The sequence below is a fragment of the Microcebus murinus genome, chromosome 21, assembly GCF_040939455.1.
Source record: "Microcebus murinus isolate Inina chromosome 21, M.murinus_Inina_mat1.0, whole genome shotgun sequence".
NCBI lineage: Eukaryota > Metazoa > Chordata > Mammalia > Primates > Cheirogaleidae > Microcebus > Microcebus murinus.
In genome coordinates, this window is record NC_134124.1 from 7830057 (window position 1) to 7853794 (window position 23738).

Below are 23738 nucleotides of genomic sequence, written 5' to 3' on the forward strand. Positions count from 1 at the left end.
CCCACTTTTAAATTGGGTTGTTTATTTTTTGTTGTTGCATTCTAAGAGTTCTTTATGTATTCTGGATACCAGGCCTTTATCAGATATACGATTTGCAAATATTTTTTCACATTCTATCAGTTGTCTTTTCGTTCTGTTGATTGTATCCTGTGATGTACAGAAGTTTTAAACTTTGATATAGTTCCATTTGTCTATATTTCCTTTTGTTGCCTGTTTTTGGTGCCATACCCAAGAAATTATTGCCAATTATTTGGATTTTTAAAATTATGAGTGAAATGTATGTACAAGTCCCTTATTTTTTAATTAGATGACTTTTCTCCTTTCATTGATTTGTGAGAGCTCTTTGCATATTAAGGAAATTGGTCTTTTGTCATATAAGGTACAAGTATCTTTTCCCATTTTGTTATTTGTCTTTTGACCTTGTTTTTGGCCTTTCTCTGCCCTTTCCCCAGAAAAGCCGTTATGAGACCTATGTCCACCTCCTGGCTGTGAAAATCAAAGTGGGCTCTGACGATCTGGAGCGAATTGAGGCCCGGCTGGCCACCCTGGAAGGGGACGACCCCTCTCTCCGGAAGACACACTCGAGCCCTGCCCTCAGCCAGGGCCACGGGCCTGTGACTGGCAGCAAAGCCACAAAGGATGCCACTGGGCATGACACTTAGCTGGGTGGCTGCGCAGGCCCTGGAGGCAGGCAGATGCCCCCACAGGGGTCAGTGAGCACAGTTCCAGCCAGGGCCCACGCGGACCACGCTCGGGCAGTGGACGCGCAGCCAGGGGCGCGGGGAGAGCCCGTGGGCCGAGGAGATGGCGATGCCGTTCACGGCGCGGACCCTCCTGTATCCTGGGCATCTCCGCGCCTCGGACCCTCTCTCCAGCCCTCCCTCCCTGCCTCCCCGCCACAGAGCCTCCTCGTGCAGGGCAGCTGTGCGCATGCTCGCCGGAGGAGCTGGAAGGGGCTTCCTTTTCTCACCAAGCTCCTCCCCCGTGTCCTCATCTGCAAGGACAGGTCTGGACTGCAGGTCCCAGCGTGGCGCCCACCCGTTCTCCGCCTCCTCCCCTGAGTTGAGCAGCAGCGGGTCTGCGGACCACCAGCACCAGCCTCCCTGCCCTCCTCCCGGCGCCCCCGGCCGGGCGCGGGGCTCCCGCCTCACGTCGCGATAAGCCAGGCCGGGCGCTCGCTCAGTGGCGAGTGGGCTGCACGCACGTGTGTGCGCACGTCTCCTGCCGCCCGCAGAGGCCCCTGCTGCCTCCTTTTTATACAGACATAAACGTACACATCGAAGGAGAATACGTGTATAAGGAACCCCTGTAAAGACGGTCTGGGAACGGACCACCGTCAGAGCACGAAGTCACATAGAGGAAGACCGGTTTCGGAGCTCCGCCTGGTAGGGAGGAGGCCGCCCTGGCTGGCGCTCAGGTGGGGGCGAGGGGGAGCCGCCGACCTCCCTCGCCCCGCTCTGCCCTCTGCTGGCTGACCTGGGACTCGCACTGCTCTCACAGCTGACGCCTTTGGGAAAAACAGAGCGCGTGTGCACCACCCCATCTGTCCCATGGACATTCTGGGGTGCGAGTGGGATGGGACGATGGCCCTGTTTATATCTGGGTCCCTGCGTTGGTGCTGCCAGGTCTCTGAGCTCCAGAGGTGACTTTTTGGACAGATCTACTACTACAGGAATAAAAGACACTCTGCCTTGCAAATAGCCACTTGTCAACAAGCCCAAAGATGTGTGGTGTGGTGGGGAAGGTAGTGGAAGCCACTGATTGTTGGTCTTGGGAAAGGGTGGAATGACAAGTTGTTGTTTTTAGGTTGCTATTTCTTTCATTTTTCTAGTGAACCAGAAAGGCGTAGCTAAGAACATGTCTGGGAAGACTAGAGAACGTTGCCACGTGATGATCGTAGGTTAGCACCCTTTCACCCTGCAGTCCTCGGACTGGCAGGTGGGTGGTGGTGATGGCAGGCTAGAGCGGCTGTGCTGAGCAGCCCTCTCTACTGTTTACATCACTGTAGTTCGGTCAGCAATTGGACCTCTGTGGCCATGTATTTAGTTAATAAAATAAGCCAGCCTTGCAACTAAGTACCTAACAGTTACAAGCCCTCTCACATTGGATGCGAAAGACGTTTGAGTACGCGGAGAGAGGTAGTGATTTAAATCCAGATTATTTAAATTGGATCAGCTGAAGTGTGTTTTATAACTAAACCATCTGGCCCCTTTGTTTTGCTCAGAGGAAGTAAATGTTCATTTAACTGAAATTGAAAACGCGATGTGGCAACATGAAAGAGCTCTCTGTACTTTCTCCATGCTGCCTCAAAGGTCCTTTGGTGTTCAGGGTCAGTGTCCCACCCTCCGCTCCAAGAGGGCGGGAGAGTGGAAAGCAGAGATGCAAGCTCTGGCAGCTGCAGACAGATGTGCTTCCCCGAGCACTGGTTGTGCCTCCCCTCAGTAAAAACATTTTTAGTTTGCTTCCTTAATTGTATAATTATTTATTTGTAAATTATATACATGTACTACTGTACTAAAATATTATGTACATTATAAAACATACACAAAAATAGAAATTTAAAAAAGATGAGATGAAAATAAATGTAAGTCAAAGTTCTAATATTTCTTCCTGCATTCTAATGGGCGCTCATGTTCTCTCCACAACCTCTGCCTCTAATATGACCATTTTCTAGGACTTTCCAAATCCAGGGGCTGATGAGATGCAGTAAGTGGTTTGCGCCACCTGGTGGTTCTAGGAAGTGGCTGCAGGCTGAGGGATTTGTTGGAGGGCTGAGCCTTGATGACAGAGTTTTTCTCGTGCCTTCATCCTCTCATTGAGAGCCACCACCCGTGTGCCACATGAGGGCTGGACGCTGGGTGCTGGGGACACTGTGGTGAGAAAAAGTTTGGCTAGCTCCCTGTCCTCGTGGGGCTCACAGTCTAGTGGGGAGAGGGACAGGCGATTACCATTACCGTTTGGGACTCTGAGACGGGTTGGGGTGAGAAGCAAAAAATGTCCTGGAAGAGAAAAGAAAGAATTGAGGGCGTGGGGAAGAAGACTCGGACCCAGGAAGCTGCACAAATGTCCCAAGTGTTCCAGGTAACAGAGTGGTAGTAGGAAGTTGCTTCATAGGATTGCAACTCTTCCTGAAAGGCCGTACTAAAGGTTCCCCAAGCCAGAGATTTGAGAGTGGAGAAGGGGCCTCCCTGGCCAAGTGTATTCCCAGGTCCCAGCCACACCTGTGAAGCAAATGCCAGGACGGCATGACGAGGAAAGAACCAGGAGCTGTACTAGGTTCTGGCCTTAGACTGTTGGCAGGTGTGGCAGGCATCTTAGAATCCAGAGCAGACAATGACCTATCAAATAGGTCATGTGAAAGTCAATGAGCTCACCAAGAGGTCATTCAGAATGAACTGAGGGTCACATAGAGATCCGTGGGTTCATTTGAGTCATGGGAGTAGTTTCTGACTCTCAAATTTAGAAGGCAGCAGTGACACGGAGCCCTTGGAAGGGTCAAATGAGGACACTAAGCTGGTTCATACAAAGGTCAATGGATTCACCAAGAGGTCATATGGAGTTAATTTGGGATCCCATAGAGGTCAGAGGTTATACAGAAGAATTACTGGCTCTCAGACAATTTTAAAGCCAAGCATAAACTCAGAGGCAGCACAGACATCGATGGGGGCTAGGAGGAGTCAGTGATTTGCAGGTTTATGCAGCATTTAGTCCTTATTTGCCTTTGTTCCTTTGTAACAGGTACTTTTCTTTCCAGCCCCACAACAATGAATACAATGACTTCAGTTCTTTCTCTACTTTTCTCCATCACCCCCACCCCCCAACCCAGTTTCTGCCACTCTCTGGCTGTGTGATTCAAGGATGTGAAGCACAGGATATTGTCATCACCACCATGAAATGAGCCATTTAGTAGGCATCTATCACGTGCCAGAGGCAGTACGGGGCCCTTCATACATATAACCTGCACAGCAACCCTCCGAACTAGGGATCTGCCGCACCATTTCACAGCGAGGAAACTGCGGCCTAGAGAAGTCACAGAGCTAGTGAGGGGCAAGCTGGAGTCCAACTCAGGCCTGTGGATGCCTGAGCCCTCAACCACAAGCCGCTCTGTCCTTCCCATCTGCAGGTCTCTGACTACACACGTCCTAGGGACATAAACCCCCCCCCCCCACACACACACAGAGCTACGCACATGCACACCGACCACCTCGGCTCTTTGAAGACGTCCTGGTGTCTGGTTGGAACTGGATGGCTCCTACTGCTGGGCACTGGTCTAATAAACTGGTTGGTGAGGAGAAAGGCTGCTTAAGCCTGGACCTCCATCTGCCTTTTCCATACGAAGCCAGGTACTCTGCACCAGGGGCTGCGGGTTTGGACAGGCCCAGGCTCTGAGGGTTTATAAAATTGGGGAAAAAGCAACACCCTGTGGGCTTCTGAGCTGCACAGCTGTGGTCCTCCTGGCAGTCAAGGGTACCCATCATGCCACCTTGCATGTCCAGACTTTGCCTGTGACGTGCCTGAGGCCCCAGGGGTCATCTTGCTCCGGCTGCCCCAGTGCCAACTGCACAACCCTGCTCTCCTCGCCCACCTGTGCCTGGCAACTCTTGCTCAGTCCGGCCTGGTGGATCCGGAGCAGGAACTGGGCCAGAGTTCTGAGGCTGAGTCTGTAGCAGAGTAACATGCGTCAGTCCCTTGGCCAGGTTCCCCAGAGCCAGAGGCGACACCTGGTAAATGTTCTTGGAAGAGGGAGGAGGGCTGTCCTAGGAGCTGGGGCCAGGGAGATTGGTCACTTCCCCCCAGGGACTGCCCTGGCCCTCACCAACCTCCCCGCCAACATCCATCGGCCTCCACCACGGGTCCTCATCCTTGACCTCCCTCCTGGCCTGGGGGCTAGGCACACACAGTCAAACAGGAGTTATTTCTGATTTTATTTATAATATAAAAATGTTCAAGTGTCAACAGTCAGGTGTTGGGACATTTCAGGGCAGGGTTCCCATTTGTTTCTGTTTGGGATTCTTTTAAACAATTACCTTTTTGACAAATTAGCAGTGGACCCAGTTTTCAGGGGTGGGGAGGGCAGGACGAGTGGGAGTGGAAGTCACCGGTGGGCTGGGGCTGGGAGGCGGGCTGTGAGAAGGAAATGGTGTTACTTTATTGCTAAAAGGGGAATCGAATACACTGTCCAGTGGCTCTTCTCGGTCCCAGCGTGACCATGCATCCAATCTAAAGAATCTGAAATGCAAAGGACATGCAGGCGTAAAATAGAAAAGACGACCTGTAAACGAAGGTGCTGCAGAGGACAGAGGGGCGTCCTGGAGGCCGTAGGGGAGGAGGAGCCACGAACATTGGGCCCCTGGCAGGGCTGCCCCCTCCCTGGGCCCACGCTGTTGGGGAGACCTGTCTCTGTTCCCCCTCTCTTAAGAGCTGTGAGTAGTGGGAGGCCCTCTCCCCATTCTGGTAGCTGTCGCTGGACCTTCGTCTTCCCCCTGGAAGGTACCCCAGCTAAGCCTAGGATCCCGCCCTGTCCTCCCAAGGGGCCCAGAACTTCCAGATTTTGCCCGGGGGGTAAATAAAGCTACTTCTGTCCTCACTTTCTTCCTCAGGGCCAACCTCACCCCTGGCCCCACCAGAGCCCCGCAGCCTCTCCTTTCCCTGCTCTCTCAGCCCCGCCAGCTCCGGATCCTACCGCCCCCCATCGCCACCCAGACTTTTCTCCAGGAGCCCCAGGATAGCGTACAGCAAAAGGCACCACAAAATAGGTTTCTATTAAAGAGTCAAAAAATTGGCCCATCTCTCTTTTTTTTGTTGTTTCTTTTTTTTTCCGAAGCTGTAAATCAGGATGTTACATATAAATAGTTTCCCTATAAAAACGTCTTTGCCGTTAGCTAGTATTATAAGACAATTTTTGCTAAAATGAAAATAAAACATTTTGTTATACTTTTTTCCTTTTATAGAAAATAAAAATATTTTTATTTCTTTTTCTCCTCCTTTCTGCAGTCGGCGGTGTGTCCTCCTCGGACAGTGGCGGCGGCGGCGGGGCCCTAGAGGGGCGCCGAGTCCTGCGCGGCGCGCGCGGGCGGCCCGCGGCTGTGTCTGCTGCTGGCGCGCGTGCTGTGGCTGTCCAGGGAGTAGTAAGTCCTGCTGTCGGCCGCCGGGCACAGCGGCGGCGAGTCCGAGCGCAGCGCGTCGTGCGCCGCGCGCAGGCCGAGGAAGGGCGTGCTCTCGGCCGCCAGCGCCCCGTCCGCGTCGTCCGCGTCGTCGTCCGAGGCCGAAGCCGAGCCGCCGCCCGAGCCCGAGCTCAGCGACAGCGAGTCCCGCGCCGCGCGTGCGCGCTGCGCCGCCAGCCCGTTGAGGCGCGAGCGGCGCCAGCGCCGGGGCCCCGCCGACGTCCTGCGGGACGCGCCGCGCGCACGCGGCCGCGGCGGCGGCGGGGGCGCGCACTCCTGCGTGGTCTCGTACTCGTCGTCCTCCGGGATGCGGAAGGGGCTGGCGGGCAGGCTGCCCAGGCTGCCGCCCAGCGCGCAGGCCCCGCGCCGCGGCCCCGGGCCCGCCGCCGGGTAGTAGTAGCTGTCGTAGCTGCGCTGCATGTCCGCGCCCGGCCCGGGCCCGGGCCCGGGGGGCGCCGGGTGCCGCAGCAGCGGCTGCTGCTCCGCCAGGCGGTAGCTGATGGGCGCGGCGGGTGGCAGCGACACGGCGTGCGCCGAGTTGGGCGATGTGATCTCAAAAGTCGGCACCTGCGTGGCCAGCGAGTAGTGGAAGTCCACGGGCGAGAGGCGCGCGGGCGTGGTCAGGGCCGACACGTACCTGCGGGCAGAGGCAGAGGCGTGGGCCGGGGGAGGGGTGGGGGTGCCAGGGGTGGGCCAGGCCCGCAGTCACCTTGCCGGCGATCCCGCCTGCAGGAATGACTGTGGCGATCCCCAGTGACCTTATGCAATTTCCTTAACCTCTCTGAGCCTCAGTTTCCTAATCTGTTAAGCTGGCATAACTGTAGTGTTCATTCCATAGCGTTGTTGGGATGATTCCAAAAATGTATCGGGGGATGGATGTCGTAGCCCAGGGCCTGACTCGTTGTAAGCCTCCAGGACTGCTTGTTGCTGTGGTAATCCTTGAGTGGTGAGTGGAGCTCAGGCACATGTACGATCTCATTTAATATAGCAATTGTCTCAGACCTTTACGCCGGTCCCACACCACACACAGGAAACCAGGACATTGAAGTGACTTACTCAAGGTTTACACAGCCAGGGAGAGGCAGAGCTGGGATTTGAATGGAAGCTGGGCAGGAACCAGGCCTCACACTGCCCAGTCCCAGAAGCCACTATCCCGTTCTGATACCCCTGTGACCTAGATTCACTGCTCCTGCGGGGACAATTCATCCCATGGCCTGACGGCTTCAGTGAGGGAAATATTCCTTCTTATAGTGAAGTTGAAAGCTGCCCCAGGGAAGTGACTGCTCGTACCCCTGCAGGGCCATGAGCCCAGGGCTGACAGATAAGACTCCATAGAGGTGTCTCTGCTTGCCGCTCAAGACCCCAGTTCCTTCCCAAGCTTGCCCTTGCTGGTATCTCCCAGTCTGGGTTCCGGGTACCTGTCCCTTCCTGTTCTCCACACACCTGTTAGCCCATTGGTCTGTTGCCCCACCACTGTCCACCTCAGGGCAGGGACCACCCACCTCCATGCCTCTCTCCCAGACCCCATAGCGGGGTACCTCACTGCTCTTGGACCAGCCCAGAGTCCCCATTCTCTCAGTTCTTTCTGAGTCACCTGACTCCCTCTGTTCCCTCTCCCACCTGTGCACCTAATTAACCAGCGAGTCCTACCCATTCCCTCATCCTGGAGCACACCCTCCACCCCACCCTGGGCCCTGCTGCTCACTCTGGTCACGCTCCACCCCACAGGCTTCCCTGCCCTCTATGCTGTTCCCAGTGCAATCTTCAAGTCTCAGCTCTGCTTAAGGCGGCCCCTGCTGCTCGTACACCCAGGCACCACCTGAGCAGAAGCCCAGGGCCCTGTCCATGGGTCTGTCCAGCCCCAGCCTGCCCAGCTCCACTGCTCTCACAGCCCACCCTGCTCCAGGCACCTTGCTCCCCACCCATGCTCTTACGTGCCTCTGTTGGAACAGCTCGTGTTGTTCCCCGTGTCTGTCTGGAATACTTTTCTTCCCCTTCCTCTGCCTCTCACATTCCTACCAACCATTTAGGAGTCCTGCTGCCATGGTTACTACTGATAACAACAGCTACACCTAGTGAGCCCCAGCTCTTAGCCACTTACAAGGCAAAGAGCTTTGTGCAGGTTATCTCAGGTGGCCTTCACCTGAACCATGCATAATGGGCATCGCTCTCCCTGTTGTACAGCTGAGGGAACAGGGTACAGAGGTGGTCAACTTGCTGCAGATCACACAGGTAGGTGGTGGAGCTGGGCTTGGAAAGGTCGGACTTGGAAACCTGGCTGCTTCCCAGAGCCCGCAGTCGGGCTGGGTTTCTCTGCCCTGCTGTGGCATCCTGTGCTTTCCACAGGTGTTTGTGAGCTTCCATGGCTTGTCTCCATGGCCAGGAGCTCCTCTGGAGAGGGACCAGGTGGGCCACATCTGGATGCTCTGGCAGGCCTGCCCAGCACAGGGCCTGGCATGGAGGAGGCTGCATTGACAGTAGGAGAAATCTGCTCCCCTCTGAACTCCCCACTCTGGAGTTCCTGGCACCACACACCTTCCACTGCTGTCCTCACAGACCCTGCTTGCTGAGGGCCACTCAAGCGCTGAGCAGGGTGCGGGGCTGGCCCTTGTGATTCCTGGCTTGGAGTCAGGGAAGAAGGGGGTGTCCTGGTTCTTACTGCATCCATCGCTCAGGAGCCCAACAATGCCCTGACCCTTGGGGCTTCATTGCTGATACTGCCGGGGCCTGCGATCATTCTTCACTCACGTCCATCCACACTGGCCAGTCTCCTCAGAGACAACCTCCCCTCACGCTTGCTAATCTGCTCAGTCCTGTGTCTTTCTGTTCCTGCTGGGACATGGAGCCTCTAGCTGATGCTAGGACAGGGCAGCCATTTATCCCGGTTGTATGAACAGCCCCCATTTGTTCCTGATGTTCCAGTGAAATTATTGATAATGTCCCCTTCTACTCTGAAAAGTATCCTACTAGGACAATTAAATTTGGTGGTCACTCTACACCAGGGTCCACTGGCCCAGCTCTTCTCCCAGCCTGTCATTAACATTCTGATGGCCCTGAGTAGGCCATTTAACCTTTCTGGGACCTTGTTTTCCTATCTAAGAAATAGAGATGAGGCTCTTTGGAGTGTGTATGGGGGGCCCTAAGGGTCAGCCTTGGGTCAGTGATGCCCTCCAAGGTTAGGGGGAGGAACTGACCTCTCGCTGTGTGGGGAGTCGTGCAGGGAGTCTACAGAGTCGTGGTAGGGTGGCATGGCCGCCCTGCGCCGCTCCTCCAGGCTGTAGGCTGCCGCCCGCCGGGCGCGGGCCTCCACACACGCGGGGCTGTTGCACTTGCTGGTGCCCACCGAGGACAGCACGATGCCCGACTGCGAGTCGGAGGTCAGGCTCTCAGAACGTTCCAGGCTCCATGTGTGGCTCTCATGTCTGGGAAAGCCAGATGGGGGCGAAGCGAGGGATCAGAGAGGGGCAGGGTGGCCCAGCAGGTGTGGTCCCACGGCCATTCCCTCCCTAGCTCTTCATCCCGTCTCAAGCTCCCTCAGTTCACTGTCCTTCTCCACTCTGGGCTGATGTGGGGTACTGCACCCCAATATTGGGAGAGGGAGGGCTAGGGCTCTGTGCATGGGTGAGCTGTAACGGGCAGAGACCCCTTCCTTTCCTTCCTGCAACCAGCCTCCCCCAGCCTTGCCTGGGGCACCTGTCTGGGACCCTTCTACCCCCATGGTCCTTTGCCCCCTATCTCAGGAGCCCAGCCCCAGTGGCCTCCAAGTGGTGGCCCTGACTATTCCGTGGTGCTCCCCGGGGAGGAAAGGAGCCAACCATGTTACTTCCTGAGCTGTGTGGCCTTTGTGCTGTGTGGACAGGCCTCCCTGGTCCTGGAGAGAAGGGTAAGGTGGATTATGATTCATGTGGCAAACCCAGAAGCGGGTCTGAATGGCTGTGGATGTTTGAATGGCTAGGCATGTCACACCAGATAAAGTTGGGGTGTCTACAAGTTTCTGTGGGCTTTGGTGGTGCCCACCTGTGGCTGGAGGTGGGCGTGGCTGTGGAGCAGTGGTGAGAAGGAGAACAGGAGTGGCTCCCAGAGAAGGTGGTCTCGGTTTCCCTCCTGATGACATGATCTGTGGCTGGAACGTTCTTGGAGATATACTGTAACAGACAGAGTTGGGTAGGGGTTAGTGACGAGAGACCAGATCAACCCTCTTTCCTGGTGGGAATAGGAAAGTGACAAGCACTAAGCTCCAGGTTGCGGGTGTCCACTGGATGAGAAGTGACTTGATGTTGGGGCAGTCAGGGCCCCAGCAAATCAGCCCTCCTCCTTCGGTATGGAAGTGGGCAGAGTGACGTCAGCCATCCTGTGAGGCAATGACAGACTGGCAAGGCTGGTCACAGGATGTGCTGGCTGCTGCCCTGGCCCATCCTCGCAGGTGGCACGAGAATGCTGGTTGTCCGCTGAGAGCTCAGAAGGGGGCCCGGGAATGCCACTCACGTCTGCCATCTGGATCTCCTCGGGGTCCAGCCGGGGGTGGCTGGGTCCATTGGCCAAGCTCCGGTTCTGGTGGGCTGGGCACATGTTCTGCCGGAGGTGGTTGTGCATCTGCTTCCGCTGTTTTCTGCACAGGGAAGAGTGGGTGAACCTGGCGTGCTCCCCCCTCCCATAGATGAACTCGCCTGGCTGCCCTCCAGGAAAGCTACTCTTCCCTCTGCCCTGGCCTGCTGTGGCTACTGCTCTTCCCTGTGCTCAAGCTGTCCCTACCCCATTGCCACCACCCTGAGTCCAGGACCTAAGTGTCATGGTGGTAATGAGCTATGGCCCTGCCCAGGGAGTAGAAGTCTACTGCTTCCCAGCTGTGCAACCCTGGGCTGTTACGCTTTCCACGCTTCACTTTCTCATCTGTACAACAGGGGGATCGTTTACCCCTCCCAAAGACTGTTGAGGGCTAAAAGTATATAAAATATTTGAGCACAGTGCTGACTCTCTCCCTCATTCATTCATTCCGTATTTACTGAGTTTTTATTTTGTTCCAGACACTGTTTTGGAGCAGAGAAGACAGGCAGGACTCCTGTCCTTACCCTGTGGGCCAGTAGGGGAGGCAAATGATAAACATAAAAACAAAAAAATGAACTAGATACTTCCAGCAAAATGCTATGAAGAATAAAAAACAGGGTGCTCTGGTTAGGGAGTCAGGGCCTGTGGGACTACTTTACATTGGCACTTATTAAATGCTCAGTTGATTTGTTTTATAATCAACAAATCTAATCACATCATTCCCCTGTTTAAAACCCTTCATTGGCCCTCAGAGTCCCGTTTCCCTCCCTGCCCTTTCTTGCTGCCCTCCCCTCCCCCAGCTTGCTGCAGCCTTGGCGAGCTTCGCTCTGGTCCTGCACTGTGGTCTGCCCTCTCTGCTCTTGGGCCTTTGCATACGCTCGTCCCTTCGCCTAGACTACTTTCTCTTCCCCTCACTTGCTAAGTCCTGCTCAACCTGCAGACCCCAGGCTAAATGCTGCTTCCTCAGGGAAACCCCTCCTGCCCTCCAGCCTAGGTTAGTTGCTTCTAAAATGTGTCCCATGACACCGGACTGCTTGCTCAGAGCACGGGCTCTGTGCCTGGGGCAGGGCCTGGTGTCCGGCAGGCATTGAATGAATGTTTGTTGAAGAAATGAGTAAATACAGTGGGGGTCACAATGGGGGCTTGCTTTTTTTCCAATTCTTGGACTCAATTTTCCCTCTTTGGTCCTGTCTCCCCTTCTGGGCTCCCTGAGTCCCAGCTCTCTCGTTACCTGCCTCCAGCCTTTCTGGTCCTGCACGTATCTGAGACAAGGCCAGCAGGGCCTTAGATCCCACAGATGGGGCTAGCAAGAGTCAAGACCAGAGACTCAGTCCCTGAAATGGTGGCTACGTCCAGATCTTTGCTCTCCAGATAAGAACAAATATGACAAACCTATCACTTTTCTGCATGACATCACTCTACAACCTTTATTCACTCCCCATTGTCTGCAGGATAAACCCAGACTCCCTAGCTTGGCATTCAAGGCCCATGCTGCCCTCTGGTTCCCAGCTATCTTTTAAGACTCATGTCCCCTTTCTTTCTGGCCCCAGCCCTCAGTCTGGGCTGCTTATGGCCTGGGGACACCTTCACCTTCACAGCTGACCTTCACCTGTGCGGTCTTGAGCTTGCTCTATTCTACCTGAACTGCCCAGCTCCCTTCTGCCCATGTAGTCACCTTGTACTGAGGTTCTGCCCCCACCTCTCCCCTGCCCAGACACCTGCTCTGTCCTCTTGTCTCAACTGGTCCCAGGGTGGGTCAGGCAGTGCCTTTTGAGGGGTCTGTCTTTCCTGGGAATGGAGGCTTCTCTGTGCTCCCCAGCCCCACCCCCAGCCATGCCCAGCACTGCCCCCGAGCCTGCTTGCTGGACAGGGCACGTGCTCCTGCTCAGGTCCTCACAGTCTCCTCTGAGGTGTGTATTAGGGTCACTCCCGTGAGGACTCAGAGAGGTTCCTCAGAGTGCTCAAGGTCATGTGGGAAATGGCAGAGCTGGATTTGAGCCCAGATTTGTCTTCTCCCAAAGTCTGTGCTCATGGCCAACCTTTGTTCAGTCCTCTGGGCCTGTCTCACCACCTTTGCTCCTGCTCCCTGGCCCAGCCCTTTGTCCCCACCCCCAGTTGCAGAAGCCCCTGCAGGACAGTCAGGGCACAGGAAGGTGTGGGGGGCCAAGGCCAGGCACAGGGGGGTAGGGGAGAAGAGCCTGTGCTCACAAAACCAGTCTTGAAGGCCCATCCCTTGGCGTGGCCTGGCCCCAGCCTGAGCGCCTGACACTCACTTGGTCTTGCAGTAGGCCACCACGCAGACGATGCCCACGACCAGCAGAGCCACACAGATGCCGGTGATGGTCAGGACCCTCTTCTGGTACAGCTCCTCAGCTTCTGCAGAGGCAGGGCTGACATGAGGGCCAAGGCCGGAGGCAGACCCCATGGGGACAGTGGTGCAGAGACCCCCCCTGCCCCCAAAGCCTTAGCCTCCCTCCAGCCTGGGTTGTGCCCAGCTCCTGTCCATCCCTTTCCTCCCCAGCCCGTTCCTCATCCCACATGCTCTGGATTGCCTTCCGCAGCCCCACCAATTCCCAACCCCCATGGATCTGGTCACACACAGGTCCCCTTGCATTTACCTGCCCAAGCCCCATGCCTGCCCAGAGCACATGAGTGGGAGAAGCACGGGAGGGGATGGAGGGGAGGGGAGGCTCCCGAGGCGGTAGAGCAGGGGGGTGCCCAGCCCGGCTAGCAACCCTGCCCTGCTCCACTGTGGCCTGGCAGCTGCAAAGAACCTTAGCTGGCCAAGGGTAGTTGTTCTTCATGGCAGTGAACATGTAGCCCCTGGGCAAAGGCCTGGCTCAGTCACCTCAGCTTCTCTAAGAAGGTGGAGAGTGGCTTGTTTTCGGCTGGTGACAGCACATCAGACCCAGGGCCAGGAGCGAGACAGAGCAGGCCAGGCCCATGGTAGGGGTGTGGGAGGAAAGGCCTTTGTTTATTCCTGTGGCCTGGTCAGGGTGTGGCCCTGGCCCATTCCAGCCCTCCCATCTCTACTTGTGAGAAGCCCTCTAGTGGCAGCACAGACCCCTGGAGTCTAGGGCAGTCTTTGTGGCAAGGGACAGCTCCCACCCTTTCTGAGGAGCTGAGCTGGGCTGGACCTCAAAGCTCTCAAAAAAGCCTGACTACCCTTTCTATGCTCCACTGCTTGGTGGGACAACCTCTACCTTCCTGAACCGAGAAAGCCAGGAGGAAGAAAAGGAAAAAGGTGACAGAACTAGCCATAGTCAAGGCTATAGCCCAGGGACCCACCCCTGCCCCATCTGCATCTGCTGGCTGCCCCTCCTCCCAACTCAGGGATGAGCAGAGGCTGCACCCTGATGCCTTGGTGGAACCCTGGGAAATGTCCCTAACCTCTCGGGCTTGCAGCATCTCCTGTGGCAAAGGTGTGCACACTAGCAAATGCCCAAGCGTACAGACCCTCCAGACACACCTGCATTTATAACCACGCCTGTCTGATCCACAGACAGACCCCTCACAAAGACACAATCATGCACACACATGCTCAGGCCCACTGACACAGTCGGGTGGGGTCTTGGACAACTAGACCTTTGCCCCAGGTCCCCAGCTCCTGGCTCGATGCCTGCAGCCCTGGCTCCAGTTCTCATGCCCCATACACATGCCCCATCCAGTCCAGGCAGGCATCCATCTCCACCACTCCTCTGAGATCGCTCTTGTCATGGTCACCAACAACCCCATGCCACCAAGTCCTCTGACCACCTGCTTACCTCTCGGCTGGCCCCTCCTTCTGGGGCCCACTCCCCTGAGCTTTGGAACGTCCCTTCTCTCCTGGGCTTCCTCCTACTTCACTGGCTGAGCTCAGGCTTCTTGCTTTTCTCCACCTGCCCTCTCTCCCTTAGTGATCTCATTCAGACTCAGACTTTACATCCCTCTCTATGCAGACTCTCCGATTTGTATCTCCTGCCCTGACTTCTACCTGTGCTCCAGAGTCCTGTGTCCAAGGGTCATGGCCAAACAGCAGCACTTTTCCCTATCCTCTCTCCTAACCACTCCCCTACTCTTCCCAGGTCAAGAGCATAACGCCACTTTCCCTGCTACTCAGGCCCCAGATCTTGGAATCATTCTTGATTACTCCTTTTCTTCCCACTGTCCCTACCTGATCCATTGCAAGTCCTCTCAGCTTCACCTTCCAAGTAGACGCTGGATCTGACCACGTCTTACCATTTCCATGGCTTCCAACTCAGTCCGGGATGATGTCACCTCTCTGCTGGAGATGGTCACCTTCTGATGGGTCTTTCTGCTTCCATTCCTCTCTACCTTGCCCCCAACCCCAGGCTACTGTCTACTCAAAGCTACATTTATTTATAGCCACAAAGTAGATCATCTTACTCCCCTGCTTAGAAACACACAATGGCTTCCCACTGCAATTCAAATACAACCTAAAGCCTTGCCATGGCCTCTGAAGCCCCAGATCATCTGGTTCCAGCCTTCCTTTTGTATTTCATCTGTGGTCCTCTCTCCCATGTCCACTGTGCTCTGGAGTGGCTGGCAGTCTTTCTGTCCCATGGAATAGGGCAATCTCACTCCTGCCACGTGGTCCCCATGCTGGCAGGGCCCCTGTTTTCAGAGTCTCCCTGGTCATTTGCAGGGGTAGCTGCAGACAGACACAGGTGACAAATATCACCTCCTCATACAGCCCTTCCAAGACTACTCAGCTACAGTAGCTCCCCACTCCAGCTGGCACTATCCTACTACCTCATTTTACTTTCCATACCACACTTATGACCACCTGACATCTTGCCTGTTTGTTTGTTCTCTGTCATACCCATGAACGTGAGTGTCAAGAGGGTAGGGACTCTGTGTCTGGTAAAATCTGGTGTTGAGCAGATGTTTGTTGCTTTGGCGAGTGAATATATAGACCACCTTTACAGACCTACACACATCACACACTCAACTCACGAGCACACACAGTTCCACCTGCGCAATGCACAATGCTTAACACAAAGATGTCCCCACCAAGCACTCACATCCTGCCATGAGACACCTCACAGGGGTACACATATTCACCCCCCAACAACATATACACATACACACATACCTGCAGATTCACCCCTGCATGCCCTGCCACGGTCACAGACCCCACACAGACTCAACGCCTGTCCTCTCCATCCTGCCACGGTCGGCAGATATGGGCAGATATACTCTTATGCACAGACTCTGAGCTCTGTATTCCACTGAGCACAGCAGATGGGAGCTAGGTGGTGGGGAACTGAGGCCTCCCTAAACCAGCCATGAGAACAGCCTTTGCATAACCGCAGGCTCTGCACCACGTTTGAGATCTCGCCCCACAAAAGCTTCTGCCCTCTGAGCCCCTGCATCTCTCCTGTTGTGATACGTCTGGACACTCGAGGCCAGGGAGGAGCCTCTCAGCACAGACAGCTGGAAACACCAACGCCTCCAACTCCTTTCCAGCCCAAGAAGTCTTCCAGGGGCCGGATAGCAGTAGCAGCAGGTGGCGGGGGAGGCATGTGTAAGATTCTGAGCTGGGGCACTAGGGGCAGGCACCAGAGGCCAGCCCAACCCAGACCCTTGCTGGTCTTGTCCACAGATGCACACGTGCCATCGTGGGGACAGATCATGGAGGGAGTGACAGCCTCAAGCAGATGGCAAAGCCTGGCAGACAGACACAGGGCAGGGGCAGACACAGACAGGGAATTACCAGCTACGAGCCTGGTGCAGAATGAAAAGCGATGGGAATGGACATGGGAGAAGGAAGGAGGATTGAATTCAGATGGAAAGGGACGCCTCTCTGCACAACGCTCCGAACCAGGCTTCTGTGGTTTCCGGACACTGGCCCGCTGCGGGACCATGTTCACACGTGGGGCCGTCTCCTGTCTGGCTGCCTGCTGGCTGCACACAGTTCAGGAGGGGCCCTGCCCTCTGAGGCCTCCTGGCGATAGATGTCCCCTGTGCAAGGGGGTGCCACTGTAAACTGGGGCCACAGTGTGACCCTGGGCTACCCTGCTGTTCACGAGCTTCTCTTGTCTACCCTAAATCAACATAGTTTGTGGTAGGACATCTTGATGGGGCCAGGGGAAAGTTTTGGAACCACTGCTTTTCCATTTTTTGGAAAGGAAACCAAACATTCGGCACACGTGGTGTCAGAGGCTGTGGAGAGGGGCTGTGCAGATGGTGCTGAGTGACACACAGAGGTTCCGTACCCTTCAGTTCAAATCCCAGGTGCTCTGGCAGTGCAGAAGAGAGGAGGGGCAGAGAGGGAAGGGGTGGAGGCAGAGGTACAGGTAGAGAGAAATGGGAGGGGCGGGGGAGAGAGAGACAGAAACGTTGGTCAGGACTCCTCAGACACCAGCAGCCAGCCTGTGAGGTGAAAGCAGGTTAGTAGTGTCCCCTCCCAGCCTCCTGAGGTCCATCCCTGGCACCCAGTCCCCAAGAGCCCCGAGAAGGGTAGAGAGAGGAAATGTTAGAGTCAGCAGGCAGGGGGGTTTCTTTAGAGATGAGCTGTGGGGTTAGTACCTGGTGGGGAGGCACAGGCGCAAGAGTCAGTCGGCAAATGTCCCCCAGGAGGAAAGGGGGGGTGGGGTCGGGGGTCTGAGAGCCCCTTCTCTTTCTCCCAGTGTCAGCACCAGGCCTGCAGCGCCCCCCCTGCAGACAGTGTGCCCGGCCCCTAGCTCACTCATGGGGCCCTTTTTTCTATTCAGAATGAGGGCATGAGGTCCCCAGAGCAGCCCCGTGTCCTTGCCCTGCCCCACAGGCCTTGCTGGCCTGCCCATCTACCTGGAGCCTGGGCAGGGAGCCTCAGAGCCTGTGGGGGAGCAGGAGCAGGGACAGGAGGAGGCTCTAGGCAGCAGGTCACTTCTCCACTTAACACCCTAGAAGGCTCCAAGGCTGGGCCATAGATTTCACCACTTAGCATAGTAAGCTGGAACTCAGAGAAACAGGCGGGTGGGTTCACCTGTGGAACACCTGAACTCCTCCAGCGCTGGGCAAATTACAGTCTTGGAAATGGGATCATGTTTTGAATATATGACTTCAGGGCCCTGCAAGGTAGACACCAATGCCATTGAGGGGTGAGATAAAAGGGCTCTGACTCAAGGGTCGGTTCTGCTCCTGACCTGCTGTGTGACCCAACCTAGAGAGGTCTCCGTCTCTTGTGTGTTGAACAGGGATCAGTCCTGCTCACAGGATCCTGGGAGCTTTGCAAACCTGGTTGAGGTTCCGAATCATCCAGACCAATAGAATCGGGTTCTGGTGTGTATGGGGGGGGGGGGACTCAGAAATCTCAACTGTGTTTTTAAAAAGCTCACTTACCATTCTAATGTAGCAGCCAGCACCTGTCTGCAGGCCTTGAATCTCAGTTTAGTCCCTAATTTGCTACGTGGATGTGAGTATGTCATAGTTTCTGTTTCCCCATCTGTCCTCTGAGCCCGTACGCAGCTATAGGAAGATGTGGTGGGCTGGGACAGCATGAGCTCAGTCCGTGTGCCAGCACCCCGCTCCCGCCCAGCCTGGACCTGCTCACTCTCTGGCTTCCCTGTCTGCACCATCAGCTCCTTGACATCCATAGAGCCTGTGAAACTGTGCCTGATACTCTCATCTGCCACAGGAGGAGGAGAGCATGGGGCAGTCAGCAGGAAGTCCTGTGCATTATCCACCCCTAGATCTCTCATCTGCTTCCTAATAGGGATTCCAGAGGGTTCTCCGTTTGGAAAAGGGCATGAGAGCAGGGTACTCTGAGCCAGGGACTAAAATGGCTCTGACTGAAAGAGCCCTGAGGAAGATCCTGAGGCTCTGACCCCCAGTTCCATGCAGAGACCACACGAATGAAGCATGAATCCCAGCCTTTCCAAACACAAGCCCTTCTTGCATTCCTGTTAAGCCCAAGTGATCTGGAATTTTTGGTTGCTTTTCAGTTTTACTCTGACTTCTCAGAGGTAGGAAAAAGTTGCCATGATAACAGTCTGTCCATTCTGTTCCAGGCTCTCACGGGGGTGGCAAGCTGTGCTGAGCAGACAGTACACACTCTATAATTCTCAAAGGGCCTAGGGAAGTTCTTACTGAGTAATCCTGTGGCCCAGGGACCCTTCAGGCAGCTGTAGGGAGCTCACATGGTTTGGATATCCAGCCATGCTTCCCTGAGAGAGTACAGCCCGGCTTGACCACAGCACCTGGGACACTAAGGGGACTAGGTCCATAGAGCTGGGCTGTGCCCCACTTTTGGACAAGGTGGTTGTATTAGATGAGGCATCTGGGGCCCAGTGGTGCCAGCACACTTTCCCAGGGTCACCTAGCAAATTAGGAGGCAGAAGGGAGGCTGGAGGCCAGGTCTCTGGTCTGCTGGGGCCAAGCCATGGCTATTCCTGCTCATTGAATCTCTGGGAAGGCTTGAGGGCAGTGAGCATCTGGAGAAGGGAGCAGGGATCCCAAAGCCTTAAGAGTTTTCTTTTGCACCATTCCTCTGGGAACCAAATAGTAGCAACAGCAGTAGCTTCTGGGGCCCCTGACTGGCTTACTGACTCTTTGAGTCAAAGGCCAGTGGTGGCTGGCATGATTGGCAAGGTCACTGAGGGCTTGGCCAGTCACCAGGTAGGCAGCCTTCTCGGAGAGAAGCATGGGTTGGATTCTGAGGGGCCTATGGCTGTGTCTGCCTCAGCTAAGTCAATAGTTTCCCACACATTATGTTCATGGGCTGCCACTCAGCCAGGATGGGGTGGCACCACTAAGTCACAGGGAGGTCCTATCAGCCACAAATGTGTATACTGACTAGTAACCATGGCAACCTGATGCCAGACTCCCAGTAGGGTCAGCCTTATGAGAAAATATGCAAATTCTTCATCCTGCACATGTGCCATGACACAGTGATAGGGTGCCCAGGCAAGGAGGCAGCGATGTGCGTGCAGGTGTGAGCACGTGCTTGTGGTTTGCTCATGTGTGCAGGTGTGTAAGGACAGGCTTGTGTGCCTGTGCTTGCATGTGCAGGCATGTGTGTTCTTTTACATGGCAGTGTACAGATGTACACACTTTAACTCTTGGGGAGTGAAGGAGCTGTCAGTGGAAAAAGGAGAAGCTTCAAAGTGCTACTGTGGTCACAGGCCCTGTTTCCTTGGTCTTTGCAAAACATAACCTGGTCTAGATGCCATCTGGGCAGGCCGCAAAGGTCTGGGAGTCAGCCCGTAGAGGCAGTGCTGCCCCGCGTGCAGCTAGAGCTGAGAGAGGCACTGAATCCCAACAACCACGGCAGGCTTCCTGCTGGGCCCTTCACAGGCAGCACTTCATGTTATCCTCACAGCAACCTTACAGGTATAAGTGCTACCATCTCCATTTTACAGAGGAGAAAACAAATTCAGAGAGGTTAAAGGAGGCCCCAGAACTAGTAAGCTCAGCAGCCAGCATTTTTATTCAGGTCTATTTGAATTCAAAGCCAGAACACTTAACTAGCACTTTACACTACCTTTTCAGCAATTGTCTGCCAGAGCAGTGCATGAAGTGCTCTCTGGGAAAGTGCATGAAGAGCATAAATCCTCTACAGAAAGGTAACAGTTGTGATACTGGTGACACTAGGCAGGAAGGCCTGGGCTGCCTTTGTGGGCTCTTTTCTGGGCTCCCGAGGCCCTGCTCAGCCGCTCAGCAGAGCTGAACTGAATGCGGAAGCAGCCCAGCTGGCAGGGACGCCCTGGACAGCGGCCCGAGTCCCGAGGCTCTGCTGCTCTGATTCAGGACAGGCTGGGACTCCCTGTCCAGAACAGTCCCATCAGCCCAGGAGGCTCTCGGCAGGAAGGAACATGACCCCACTGCCTCTCCCACCTGGCCCATGGCTCTGCTTGGCTGCTCTGCATCCACCTGCGGTCCCTCCTGCCCTATAATCCTCCACATGGGGCTGAACATGACTCTGAAATTCTTCCGGAGCCTGGGTTCTAGAGAAATTCTGTTGGGTCACATGTCTGATCCATAAGCTCTGTCCTTATCACCATAGTCTTCCTCCCTGGCCTCTGCTAACAGAAGGGCCTGGCAAGAGCACTGCCTTCCAACTTCATTAAAACAGTCAGCCTTCTGGGCTGACCAGTCCCCACCCTGTGGGGCCTCTACTCCCCTGCTGGGTTGGGTTGGGAGTAATTTCTGGGCTTTTATGCTGTGATTTGAGGAGGGCCAGGAAAGGCTGAGTTATTCCCCCAGAGACCCAAGTCCCAAATGCCTTTTTTCCGAGGGCTACCTAAATGGTCCCCTGGACCCCCCGCCTTTGGTGTTTCTCCGAGTTTTACCTCCTAACATCCAGGTACCATCTGCACACTCCAGTTCCTAACTCCTCCTGGGACCCAGCTGGCCTCCTTGAAGAGAAGGAGGTATCGGGTGGGCTGGGCAGGGGCCTAGCTTTTCTGCAGGTTGGGATGGGTGACAAGCGACAGGCCTTGCAGACCAACAGGACCCCAAACTGAATCTACCGCTGGCCAGTGGCTATTTGCTCTGCTCTACCTCCACCTGGTGGTACTTGGTGGAACTGCTCTCAGGCCCCAAATAAAACACTCCCCAGTTACCTATGCGTCCCTGGGCCACGAGGCTCACTCTTTTTTTTCTTAGCAAATTGTGTAAACCATAAAGCTCCAACGTCAGGAGTGGAAGTAAAGAAGGGAATGAAATCCTAGATGGGTATTAAGACTAGAGAGGTCCTGGAGAGAGTCACCAATTATCCCTTGAGTCCTCATTCCCTTTGTCTTTTAGCATCTGCAGCACTCCCCACCCACGCAGCAGCCTGTAGCCATATAATGTTGCTGGCATCCATGGAAACCACTGCCCTGGGTCCTGCTCTCTCTCGATCCCCCTTCCTCTCACCCCACATTTCCAAACTTGAAAACAAACCCTGGCCAAACTGGAAGACAGACTTTCCGAGAACTTCTCTTTCTCTCTCTCAAACATGCCAGCACACACAGGCACACACACTCACTGCCTGGCCCCAGCAGCAGCCTGGCACCCTCACACAGCCTTCAGAGGCAGGTGAAGGTTCTGACAACGCTTCTTCCCCTTCTGGCCAGGCTGCCTGAGCCCAGAAGTGGGGAGGAGGCTGAGTGTGGCCCCAACTGCTGCAGAGAGAACTCGGCGTTGCTGTGCCCGGGCGGTACAGCCGATGTATGCAGGTTGGGGTGCCAGGGGTGTATCGGTCTCCTCTGCACAGTCTTCTGGTGAGCACTGAGGACCGAGAGGAGCCCAGGACACTCCCTACTTCCCCCCAGTCTTGCTAAGCAAGGCCCCATCCCTCCCACAGGGGAAGACTGTCAGTCACCAGGGAAGAAAAGAAATAGAAGAAAGAGACATACTGGAGAAGTTGACCATTGCGAACTGCTGACACCTGTCCCCGGTGTATCCCACAGGACACCTACCAAAAGAAAGAAAACCAGAAAGAGAGAGCCAGGATAGCAAGACACAGGCATTGCAACACCCCGGCACGGGCTCCTGCCAATGCCAGCTGGGTTCCTTGCCACCGTTACCATTTGTACTGGCCTTGCCACTTTGCCCCTTACCTGCAGCCCTGAACTTTAAACCCAAAGATTAGGCCAAAAATGAAAAACAAAGCAAAACAAAACAAAACAAAACAAAAGAACTAACAAACCAAAATACAAAAAAGAAAAGAGAAACAAAACAAAACAGCCAAAGATCAAAACAACCAACACCCCTGGCCCTATGCCCTACATTGGGGGGACTGCACCCGGAAGCTTTCTAAGGAGCAGGGACTTGTGTTTGTATCTTCAAACATACTTTGCTTAGGATCTGGCATGTACAATCGCAAAGGCAGTTTCTCCAAACATCTCTGTCCGAAGAATCCGTTTGGACATCTGGAGAAGGAAAAGGGGAAAAATCACAGAACAAACTGGCATCATCCACGAGGCTAAGGTTAGAAATCAAAGTGCACAGTGATGAATGAGAAAAACCAAGTCAGGCGCTTGGGGTCACACTTGTAGCTGAAGGGGCTGGAGTCGGGGCTGGGTGGAGGGCTCGGAAATCCTTAAACATCTCTCTAATAGATGTGGCTCCGTGGGTGGCAGGGAAGGTGGGGTGGGGCAGGGAGGAGGATGATTTAGGGAAGTGGGGTGGGGGAAGATGGGAAACTACTGACTAATTGTCCTACTGGTCACTGAGACTTTCCTTCTTACCTGCCTGTGCCCCATGAAGCCAGAGCTGTAGCCCCTTTGTGCCAGGCAGTGGGACAGTTCTTGGGAGCCACTGCTCCCAGGCCCTACTGAAGATTGTCTCCTTGGCCCTTGCAGGTTTTCTCATCCATGAAACAACCCCCGGAAAGCTCAGAGGAGAACTCTGGATTGCTGTTCCTGGCCTGTGTGTCCCTGACAAAAGTGACCTAGGAGGTGTTTTATCTGTTCTCTCAAAGAGGGTTCTGTGGCCAAATAAGTTTAGGAAATCCACTCCAGGGCTCCTTGTAGAGCTGTAGTGCACATTAGCATATGAAAGGCTGTAAAAAGTTTTATAGAAGGAAATAGCTGAACTTTCCAGTATGTCCTAAATTTATTTGACCATGGAAGTTGTTTTTGAAGAATCCTTGTAGAACACGGTTTGGGAAGGCTGCCCTAGAGCAATTTATGTGGGAAAAGCTTAGTAGGGAAAGAGAAAAGAACAGCATCCCAAAGCTGGCGTTCTGGACAACAGGTGCAGGGACTGTGACTGTAGGTGGCAAGAATCACAATGGGGACTGCAGCAGGCTCACAGGGGGACCCCCAAAGCCTGTTCCAATTCTGGGGCTTGCTGGCAGCCAGCCTGGAAGATCCTGTCCTTTCCCCGGGACCTGCTTCTCCACTGCTGCCTGACTCTGCCCTGGATCTCCCGTCAGGCCTTGCCTATGCCCCGAAGCACCCTTCACTCTCATCTTCCTGACCTTGTCCTTAACCCCACGGTGCACTTCCTTCTGCTGTCTGACTACTACCTCTCTCCTCCAGTCAATCTCAGTCTTGCAGATTTCTGGCAGACAGGCCCAGCCCTGTACTCTCATCTGAACCCCAGCCAGGCCAGAGA

General features: G+C 54.9%; 2 protein-coding genes across 3 annotated transcripts in view; one reads left to right on the forward strand and one right to left on the reverse strand.

Moving 5' to 3' along the window:
• PSD2 (pleckstrin and Sec7 domain containing 2) overlaps positions 1–2532 on the forward strand; it is a 40491-nt gene extending 37959 nt beyond the window's left edge. Inside the window, exon 15 of the mRNA XM_075996119.1 lies at positions 453–2532. Coding sequence (XP_075852234.1) covers positions 453–662 — 210 coding nt within the window. The 3' untranslated portion in view covers positions 663–2532. The remainder of the gene's footprint in view (positions 1–452) is intronic.
• A 47-nt stretch (positions 2533–2579) lies between these two features.
• NRG2 (neuregulin 2) overlaps positions 2580–23738 on the reverse strand; it is a 190013-nt gene continuing 168854 nt past the window's right edge. The window contains exons 5-11 of one of the 2 annotated variants that reach the window (XM_012748926.2): positions 22034–22092; positions 16928–16951; positions 12983–13085; positions 10650–10773; positions 10182–10309; positions 9359–9586; positions 2580–6801 (exon numbers count right to left, since the gene is read on the reverse strand). In XM_012748926.2, coding sequence (XP_012604380.2) covers positions 6039–6801; positions 9359–9586; positions 10182–10309; positions 10650–10773; positions 12983–13085; positions 16928–16951; positions 22034–22092 — 1429 coding nt within the window. In that variant the 3' untranslated portion in view covers positions 2580–6038. Of the gene's footprint in view, positions 6802–9358; positions 9587–10181; positions 10310–10649; positions 10774–12982; positions 13086–16927; positions 16952–22033; positions 22093–22472; positions 22550–23738 lie in introns of both variants that reach the window. The other variant, XM_012748927.2, reaches the window with a different exon arrangement.